This window comes from Exserohilum turcica, assembly GCF_000359705.1.
Source record: "Exserohilum turcica Et28A unplaced genomic scaffold SETTUscaffold_5, whole genome shotgun sequence".
Classification (NCBI taxonomy): Eukaryota; Fungi; Ascomycota; class Dothideomycetes; order Pleosporales; family Pleosporaceae; genus Exserohilum; species Exserohilum turcicum.
Genome location: NW_007360266.1, coordinates 562,145 through 571,050, shown reverse-complemented (window position 1 = coordinate 571,050; position 8,906 = coordinate 562,145). Strand labels below are relative to the sequence as shown.

Below are 8,906 nucleotides of genomic sequence, written 5' to 3'. Positions count from 1 at the left end.
CCGCCTGCCCCCCCCCCCCGCAAGCCTGCCCCTGGTCAGTGCCCCCCCCCCTCCCCCTCGCTGCCCTGCCTCCCTCTCTCCTCTCTCCTCCTCCTCTTCTTCTCCCCGACCCCTGGACAGCCTCGCCGCATTCGCCCTCGCCGGCGCATGCTGCCCGGCGTCACGCAGTGGATGACGATACACGAGCACGCCAGAGACTGACGGACACGCCGTCCCTGCTTCTGCCCGCAACGACGAAACCCGCCCGTCCGCCCGTCTGGGGCGGCGGCTGTGGTTGATCGGCGCGCACAATCAGGAGTCGCTGATGGTGTAATTACTTGATCTAATCTGACACGCTTGCCGCGCAAACCTACTACGTACATACTTTCCACGCTGCTCGACGGCGCGTCCAAGCTGGCCATACAATACACAGCATCCAACATACGTCACTCGCCCGCCTACGCATCCCTCGTGATGGTGCTGTCCTGCTTGCGACCCTCGCGCCGAGGCCCCTCTCGCAGCCACGTCTCGGCAAGGCTGTTCTTGGGGTCGTCTTCGGGGTATCCCCGCTGCCGCCTGACGTCCAGCACTGCCTGTCGCATGCGCCGTGTGCACTCCTTGCGTATGCTGACAGCCTCGTCCGAGTGCTGGAGCGTGTCGTTGAGCACCCCGACGGCCAGCCGCTCGCCCTTGCGCGCCTCCCTGGCCTGCAGCTGTTTCCACCGCGCCCGCAGGTCGCCAAACACCTCTTCCGTGTTGAGCTTCTCGCCAAACGTCACGCGCACGTTTTGGAAGGGCCGTGGGATGAAGCGTGGAAACGTGCGCGTCTCGTGCATGATGTTGTCGAAGCCCTCGACGAAGATGGGCACCACGTCCGGCATCGGCTCGCTCTCCAAAATCAGCCGCGACACGCCCCACTTGAAGTAGCGCATGATGCGCTGCTCGCTCTGGTGGATCATGCCCTCGGGAAATATATGAACCCACGCATGGCGCCGCCTGCGGTACGCCGACGGTGCTGGGAACGTGTCCAAGCCATTGGTCGAGAAACTGAGGTGCCCGTTGCTGAACGGATCAATGAGATCTGGGCTCTTGGGCGACGTCGCAGGCTTCTCGGGCGGCTCTTGCTCGTATAGGAAGGGCCCGCGCGAGAGCAGGCGGATCGCTTGCGTTATCGTCGGCTGGAATAGACCGCCATACTGCGAATGTGCTGAGCGATGCGTGGGGAGCACCTGGCCAAGCGTGAAGAAAGTCGACAGCCCTCTGTCCCGCCGTTAGCCATGCGGCGCGCCGACATGGGTACACAAACGTACTTGTTGGTGAAGCATAAATCGTAGCTTCCAAGTCCCCACCGCAGGTTGTCTGGGTTGAACATGTAGCTGATGGGGAGTATGCCCCAGAGAATTGGATCATCCATCCTGTTCCAATTGCATGAGCGCAGTCCGTGGCAGCACGGCGTGACTTCATGGCAAACGTACGTACACGGAGATGTGGTTCGACACTGCAGGCCCATTAGCACACGCTCCACAATGAATTGCCCCTCTTCTTCCCGGGCGTACCAGTGATGAGTCCCCTCTCCCTCTTTGCCGGTGCCTCTCTCTCGTCGAGCAGCTTCAAGAAGTCGTCCATGCCATGCGTCTCCACCCGGCTCAGCCCTGCGAGAAATCCCTTGCACAAAAGGCCTACGGCGCCCATTGCGACGGTGGACGCGGCGCGCCATGGCCCGCTGGGTGCCTCGGGCTGGTCCTCTGGTCGCATGGCGAGTGTTGCGGAATGTTGGGCAACATGTGCAGTGCAGATTTCGCGCCCGGTAGCGGATCAACTGCAAAACCAACGTCACCTTCCGTCCGCCTGCCAGGAACAGCAATTTTGGCTGACAGGGATTAGCGGTATTGGCATTGCGGCCGGCACGTGCGGTGAGTGGCTGGCTCCCACTCCTTCTCTGTTTAGCTCTCTCTCCTCTCCAAGCCCTGGACGCCTGAGACCATCTGCCCCTACTCACTACTTTCTGACTGCACACCATAATTGCAGACACTTGCCCACCAGAATGCCCCCGCCAAAGACCATATTCACCTCGTATGAGCGGAATGCGCTCAAGGACAGATGGGGCTCACAGGCGACGCGCCTCACACGTGACTCGTTTCTGCCATTCGGCTCCTGCCAGCTCTGTCTCCTTCCATCAGTGGACCCAGTATGCTGCTCACAGGGCGACCTCTTCTGTCGCGAGTGTGCCATGACAAATCTCCTAGCCCAGCGAAAAGAAATGAAGCGGTTGGAAAAGCTCAACGAGCGGCAAAAGGTCGACGAGGAAGAGCAAAGGCTGCGCGAGGAAGAGGAGGCCAGACTACGAGCAGTGGAAGAGTTTGAGGCTGTACAGCAAGGACTTTCTGTCAAGGTGGGCGCGTCGGCTAAGATGGTGGGAAGAGAGGGCGGCAAAATCATGGTCGAAGAAGAGATGGATGCCAAAGCCGGGGAGGGCAGAGGCACAAAACGAAAGTTTGAACTCGATGAGGATGAGTTGAAGCGCATTGCGAGCGAAGAGCAAAGAAAAGCGAGGCGCAACCTGGACGAAGAGCGCAAAGCTGCAAAAGGCCATCTGCCGAGTTTCTGGGTACCAGGCGAGACGCCCGATCAGCACCACAAGACTGCGGAAAAGGCCAAAAACACTCCCGTGTGCCCATGCAGCGCCCCAGACCAGCCACACAGTCTGTCTTTAAAGGGCCTCACCAGCGTCAACTTCCACGAAGAAAAATCCCCAGACAGCGCCAAGTCGGTCCGCACATGTCCAAGTTGCCAAAAGGCGCTGTCCAACAGCACAAAGGCCATGCTCGCTATACCCTGCGGCCACGTCCTTTGCAAGCCCTGCGTCGACAAATTTCTCAAGCCAGAGCATCGGCATCACCGAGATGCACATGACGAGGCGCCGGACCCAGAGACGGTCCATTGCTACGTCTGCGATGCAGATCTCACTACAATACCCGACGCCAAGGATGGCAAGAAGAAGAAGGACAAGGAAAAGGCCCCAAAGCCGGGCTTGGTCGAGATACGGAGCGAGGGCACCGGGTTTGCAAGTGGGGGCAAGGCCGTGGTGAAGAGAGACGGCGTTGCCTTCCAAGTATAACGTGTTGTAATGTAGACGAGACGATTATAGAAACCAGAATTCACCGTAATGTCATCTGACTGTATCATGCTGCGGCCAGCCTCTGCAGGATTCTTGCTCACAATAAGCCAGATGACACCACACAAACACACAGCCTCGAATCCTCCGAGTCCATGAGGAAATTCTCGCGGTTCAACGTCATACATTTCATTTGGTTTGCCTGGAGGATTTACCCTTGCGTATTTCTGGACATTCAGGATCCATCTTCTGCTTCGACACTGGATGAAGATAAGACAGTGACGAGCGAGACCCTGCTTGTATGCAATGGGCCGACGAAATTGCAGCCTCAATAAGCGCTCAGCTGGTAAACATAGTCAACCTCGATAGCCAGCTTGAGCTCCCAAATTCCCGTCACCCAGGCATCCCAATCTCGGCCCCTTCACACTGTAGGATGGCCATCCTACGCCCCATCCCCCAAGGCGGCCATCCCTTTGGTTCTGCCTGTAATTATTTCCCGATTGGGTTAGCTTAGGCCACTTGTATACGCCACACAGCCTTACTGACAACACCCGCCCCTTCACATTCCCTCATCTTGAATCCCGCCTAGACCCAAAATAGCGGTGTATCTTTGATAGCAAGAGAAAGAAAAAAACGGTCAAAGGTGAAAGGTGAAAGCTGATGCCTGGCCGCTATGAGCTGAGTAAGATGGGGGTTGGGGGGTTTTCACTTTTTTGGGCATTCCCGTGAGGCGCTAAGTAAAAGTGCGATCCTTTGGTCGACTTTCGCCTCGGAGGGCCAAAGAGCAGACTACGACGGTGGATTTTTTTTTCTTCTTTTCTGCTGCTGTTTGTGATATAAAAGAACGGGGGGTTTCCCATGTGCGACTTGGGTACTACTCGATAGGTGCGGTACGCGGACTTGTAAAGCACGACGCTGCAAGCATTCTGTGGTTCCTTGGACGTTTTCTGTTGACTTATATCGGTATGTGGGGTTGCTTTGACGAGGTCATGATGGAACTAAATTGCCATCTATACTGAGAAAGAGTCCCAAAGACTTGTCCATGTCAAGTTCTCTTACTAACAGCAATGCCTTGATAGAATTCCATTCCGACTCTTCAGCACCAACAAGTATGCTGCAGTCAATTCTTCCCACCAAGCTATGGAGCTACCTCCGTCACTTGGGTAAGCCGTATTATAACGTCCTAGCCGTACGTCTTCTGCTCTCTTCTATTCCATCCTTTCTCCAACCATACAACATCCTAACCAAGCCCCTAGATTCTCGTCTCCACCACTCCACTCCCCTCCACGCAACCAAAACCCGCATTACCAGACCACGTCGTCCCCGCCATCCAAGAAAAATGGTGTAAGTCACCATATATCCCACTATATCCACACACCCCCCCCCCCCTCAAGACTCCCTCCCTCAATACTAACCTCCCCCTCCCCCTTCCAGACTACCCTCCAGAAATCGCAAACGACCTCGCCGCCATCCCGCTTCCACAGCGCGCCAAAGAAGAAATCTACGCTTGTGCCTGGGAATACACGCGCTGTGTTATTCCGCAGTACACCAATTGGAACCGGTACATAGCGTTCATGCGCATCATCATCATCGGCATTGTGGCCGAGTACAAGGGCGACATGATTGATGTCGCTGGTAGCGATGAGGTGCTGGGGTATAATCTCAGCTGTGTTCTGGCGCAGCTGTTTGGAGGCACGAGAATCCAGTAAGTGTTTCTGTTGATGTTTTTTTGGGAGTTTGAGAATTCACGTTGAAGAAAAACGGGCGAGGGGAAATGCGATATCTTGGCCTATTTCCTTGAGAAGAACAAGAAGAGACTGACAATGTACTTGTAGCAAAGACATGGCCCGCGAATTCCGCTGCTTCCTCCTCGTCACGAGCGATAAAGCCAGTTCACGTGGCGGCGGCCTCTTGTTCCGTCGCTATGTCGCTGCGCTGGCAAAGTCGCCGCGACAGTGGTTCCGCATGCGTGACACAGACGCCTTGATCCGGTTTACCATTGGTGCGGCGCTGGCATGCAACGACCTCGACAACGTGTGGTACAGCGAGGAGGAGCTTGAGATTCTGGATGAGCTGGGCGCCACGCTATACGACAGCGTTGCGTTTTTCAAGCACCGCTCTGAAGGCGAGACGGTATGTCTGAGATGGACCCTCACCTCTCAATTCCTCTTTTTCTTAAATCTGCAGAGCTGAATCGCTGACTTGTGTTGTTTTTCATGGGCATTAGAATTCCACATTTGCATATGTCCCTGATAGCATGCGCATCCACGCGTTTCATCAATGCCGCGAGGCTCTCTGGGCCCTCGACGTGGCGTGGGCCGGCCGACCAGATCATCTTGTGCTGAGCAACTTTCTGCGTTTCTTCGGTGGACCCATTCATATGAGTACGTTTGACACTCCCCCTCATCACACATTACACATACCGCTCTTACTGTGCTACGCTAACATCGTCTCCGCCTTCCAGTGATGCGCCGCTACCGGTTCGTAGAAGAGGGCCTGACTATCGGCAAACCTGAGACAGTGACCGTCGTCAAGCAAGCTCGCCAGCATGTCAAGCTGTGGAATCGCGTTGGCGCTCAGAACAGCGGTAGCGCCCGCGATGTGCAGCGCTACAAGGACTTGGTTGCGCGCAAAGACGAGCTCATGTTTGACGGACTCGGCGACTTCCTCGATGAGAACAACCAGATTACGTGTCGCGAGTGTCTGCGCCAGACTGACTGTGCGGAGAAGACGCTGTATGCGTTCGGAGGCGTGCAGTTGTGTGGACCGTGTCGGGATGCATGGGGCGCGTATGTGAATGCGTTTCCCGAGCGCCTTGCGACTGTGTTTCCAGAAGTTGCGACTATGCTGTGTCAAGCGCCTTGATTTGTGGCTTGGTGTGAAAACATAAGGGGGAGGTGGCGCGAGTATACTCGAGTTCGTTTTCCTCATTCTCAAGATCTGGGGAGATAGGTTTGTAGATGGCGAGCATGGGAGAGAAGCAAGACTGCTCAAGGATGGATCACTTCAGATAGATACCAGAAAGTACACATGCGGAACGAGACGTTCCGAAATAATGAGAAGATGCGGATCGAAAAGATTCTGATCAACGTATGCATCGCAACATGAATTTCACATGACATTATTATTAAAACTTTTCTCACCACACTAGTCAAATACGCTCCCACGACTCCACTTGCTCGCCGCCCTAATCCTCTTCCCGTAGGTATAAAACACAAACGGCACTGGAATCAGCAGTGCGGCAAAGCCGCCCGTGATACTGCTCGCAGGCCCAACGCCAATATTATGGTACATGGGGGTCACGACGAGGGGAAACGCGCCGGCAAACGCACTGCGCAGGAAGGTATTGGCGGCGATTGCACTCGCAGCATACATGGTAAACGTATCGACGAGATAATTGAGGCAAGCCTGGAAAATGGTAAAGAAGCCCGTTCCGATCATGAGGAGCCCAATCACGGGCACGATCCAGTGGAACTTGGGGTCTGCGGTCCACCCCATGAGGAACTGGCCGGCGGAGAAGAGCACGGAGCCCAGCATCATGGGCGGCAGACGGGCTTCGGGGACGGCGCGGTCGCCCGCGGCGTGGTAGGCTTTGTTGTAGAGCAGCTGGTTGTAGGCGTTGATGCTGCCGCCGATCATGGCGCCCAGCAACGAGGCCAGGAAAGGCAGCGTGGCGTTGAGTGGGGACCAGCCTCGCATCTCGCCGAAGATAAACGGGACGCCGCCTAACTGCATGTACAGGATGCCGTAGCAGAAGCTGGCGTAGAGCGCAACGAGAAAGCAGATAGGCGTTACTATGAGCTGCAGCGGGCGAACGAGAAACTTCCGCGACAGCTCCTTGATGCTGACGTCCCATTCCTCGAATTTGGCATGCAGCGCCCAGTTGCCGGATTCGTGGCGCAGACGCCGTGCCTTGTACACGAGCAGCTTGGGCGGGTAGCACTCGTCGATGAAGATGATGTCAATAATGAGGATGGTGGCTTGCAGGATGCCGGTGAAGTACAAGGTCCAGCGCCAGCCCAGCGACGGGTTGGCGACGAAGGCAGCCGAAACAATAGGGCCCAGACATGGGCCTGCGACGACGGCCATGGCATAGCCGGCCATGGCCATGCCTCGCCACGCAGGAGTATACAAGTCGCCCAGGACGCCTCCGGTGTTTGTCACGGGCGCACTGCCAAAGAAGGCGCCGAAGAAGCGAGTCAGCATCAGTGTCTGAAAGTCCTTTGCTGTGGCGCTCCCAAAGCTAAAGCACGTCGCTACAAACATAGGCACCAAGACTGCTATCCGCCGCCCATACACCTCGGACAGCGGCGCCCAGAGCAGCGGCCCAAGTCCGAAGCCAAACAGGAACAATGTAGTGCCCAGCACAGCAACCTGTCTCCCCACATGGAACTCCTCGGCAACCTCTTTGTTGGCGACCGAATACGCGGCAGAAGCCCAGGTCGCGCTCATGGTCGTAAGGCCGTACAAGGCTGTCGTCAGAATCTTCTTCTTGGTCGGCCAGTTGAGCGGCCGATACGGGTCGTCGTCGCCGTCAAAGTCGACGAGGAAATCCGGCGTTGTCGGCTGATGTGCCAGCGGGTGTGAAAACGGCGGTACACTTGGTCGTGTGCGGATGCGCGAGACAATGGTATCTCTTCGAGAAACGGTGCGGCTCAGCGACTGGTTCAAGCCGCTGGATACGGCTGTTCCCTCTTGTGAATGACCGCGTCGGCTCCGCGATTGAGAGATGCTCTCGCATAGTTCCCTTCTGGTGGGCCGGTGGCCATCACAGTGGAATTCGTCGTCCTCGTTCGCCGTCGATGTCGTGCCCGTGGATGAAGGGCTTCTTCGTCTCCGCCTGGACTCTCTTCCACGCTCCACATCCATATTCGTTTCGGATGCCGATGAAGGGTCGGCATCTATCGTTTTTTCGCTTTTGAGATCCATCATGTGAATGGACGGCTGTGTCCTGCCTTGTATATGCCGCCGAAGAATTGCCTTTCCAACTTTTTTCCTTATGGCGTCGCGTCTCTTTTAGTCCATTCCAACACGAAGAATATCGAAACAGCAATCCACCAGCACTCGGGCATGAGTTGGATACTTTAACATCCTCGGCATGACACGCGCATGGCGGTACTACGGTCACAGTGACGTCGAACTAGCCTGAGGCGGCATAACCACTTTATTGCTCGCGCGTCTCGCCCTTCTCTCCATACGCTTCGGAAAATTCTCCGGTGCTAAAGCCGCAACAGAATACCGCTCGTAAGCACAGAATCTATATGTTTTGCTACAACACCAACTTCGAGTTTTCTGGAAACCGCTAGGAAAGCACGCTATCTAGGAGAACCGACCACGAGGAATCGACTAACAGCACTTTTAACACCTGCAGCTAAGGCGCTAGCGCGCAGTAGGGAGAAGAAGGAGGCCTTCCTTCGTTTTCTCACGCCTGTGAGAATTTTCTCACAGAGCTTGGGCTCTAATGCCAAGACTAGAGGGGCCAATAGGAACGCAGGAGCTTATTAAAGCTCAAATTTAGCAAGAAACACAGACATATCAAACAATAAAAATAACAAAAAAAGACTAGCCTCAAAGGACCTTAGAGGCACAAGCAAACGACTAATGGATAATAATCCAGAAATCGAGATGGCTAAGGAGGCCCCTACGCCGTGCCCTAACAGGCAACCAGAAGAACCGCCTAGGCCTACCCATACTAGGACAAGAAGCAATTTTTCTCCATTTATTGGAGCAGTGCCAAGATACCCTACAGTAGGGAAAACACCAAAGGCAACCTCTATTGAGGAGGCCTTAGAGATTGCTAGAAACCTAGTAA

The 8,906-nt window shown here is 55.4% G+C and overlaps 4 protein-coding genes across 4 annotated transcripts; 2 read left to right on the top strand and 2 right to left on the bottom strand.

Annotated features, from left to right (window-relative positions):
* Positions 1 to 256: 256 nt before the first annotated feature.
* Positions 257 to 1,918, bottom strand: SETTUDRAFT_164626 (uncharacterized protein). The gene is made up of 4 exons (XM_008030780.1): positions 1,536 to 1,918; positions 1,459 to 1,477; positions 1,290 to 1,394; positions 257 to 1,239 (listed from the first exon to the last, which is right to left on the bottom strand). The coding sequence occupies exons 1-4, from the start codon at positions 1,669 to 1,671 to the stop codon at positions 438 to 440; spliced, it is 1,062 nt and encodes a 353-aa protein (XP_008028971.1). The 5' UTR covers positions 1,672 to 1,918; the 3' UTR covers positions 257 to 437.
* Positions 1,919 to 2,031: 113 nt separating this feature from the next.
* On the top strand, positions 2,032 to 3,134 carry SETTUDRAFT_164625 (uncharacterized protein). The gene has a single exon (XM_008030779.1). The coding sequence runs from the start codon at positions 2,417 to 2,419 to the stop codon at positions 3,095 to 3,097; it is 681 nt and encodes a 226-aa protein (XP_008028970.1). The 5' UTR covers positions 2,032 to 2,416; the 3' UTR covers positions 3,098 to 3,134.
* A 1,002-nt stretch (positions 3,135 to 4,136) lies between these two features.
* On the top strand, positions 4,137 to 5,959 carry SETTUDRAFT_33492 (uncharacterized protein; the record flags this gene model as incomplete). The annotated part of the gene is made up of 6 exons (XM_008030602.1): positions 4,137 to 4,283; positions 4,351 to 4,438; positions 4,529 to 4,799; positions 4,930 to 5,227; positions 5,322 to 5,478; positions 5,559 to 5,959. The coding sequence occupies 6 exons, from the start codon at positions 4,137 to 4,139 to the stop codon at positions 5,957 to 5,959; spliced, it is 1,362 nt and encodes a 453-aa protein (XP_008028793.1).
* A 254-nt stretch (positions 5,960 to 6,213) lies between these two features.
* SETTUDRAFT_164624 (uncharacterized protein) lies at positions 6,214 to 8,145 on the bottom strand. Its single transcript, XM_008030778.1, has one exon. The coding sequence runs from the start codon at positions 7,961 to 7,963 to the stop codon at positions 6,242 to 6,244; it is 1,722 nt and encodes a 573-aa protein (XP_008028969.1). The 5' UTR covers positions 7,964 to 8,145; the 3' UTR covers positions 6,214 to 6,241.
* Positions 8,146 to 8,906: the final 761 nt, after the last annotated feature.

Excerpts from the sequence above, each read along its gene's own strand:
- SETTUDRAFT_164624 (XM_008030778.1), bottom strand. The coding sequence starts at position 7,963 with ATGGATGTGGAGCGTGGAAGAGAGTCCAGGCGGAGACGAAGAAGCCCT.
- SETTUDRAFT_164625 (XM_008030779.1), top strand. The coding sequence starts at position 2,417 with ATGGTCGAAGAAGAGATGGATGCCAAAGCCGGGGAGGGCAGAGGCACA.
- SETTUDRAFT_164626 (XM_008030780.1), bottom strand. The coding sequence starts at position 1,671 with ATGGGCGCCGTAGGCCTTTTGTGCAAGGGATTTCTCGCAGGGCTGAGC. Across the intron at positions 1,240-1,289 it reads GATTTATGCTTCACCAACAA|AGGGCTGTCGACTTTCTTCA; the intron begins GTACGTTTGTGT and ends ACGGCGGGACAG.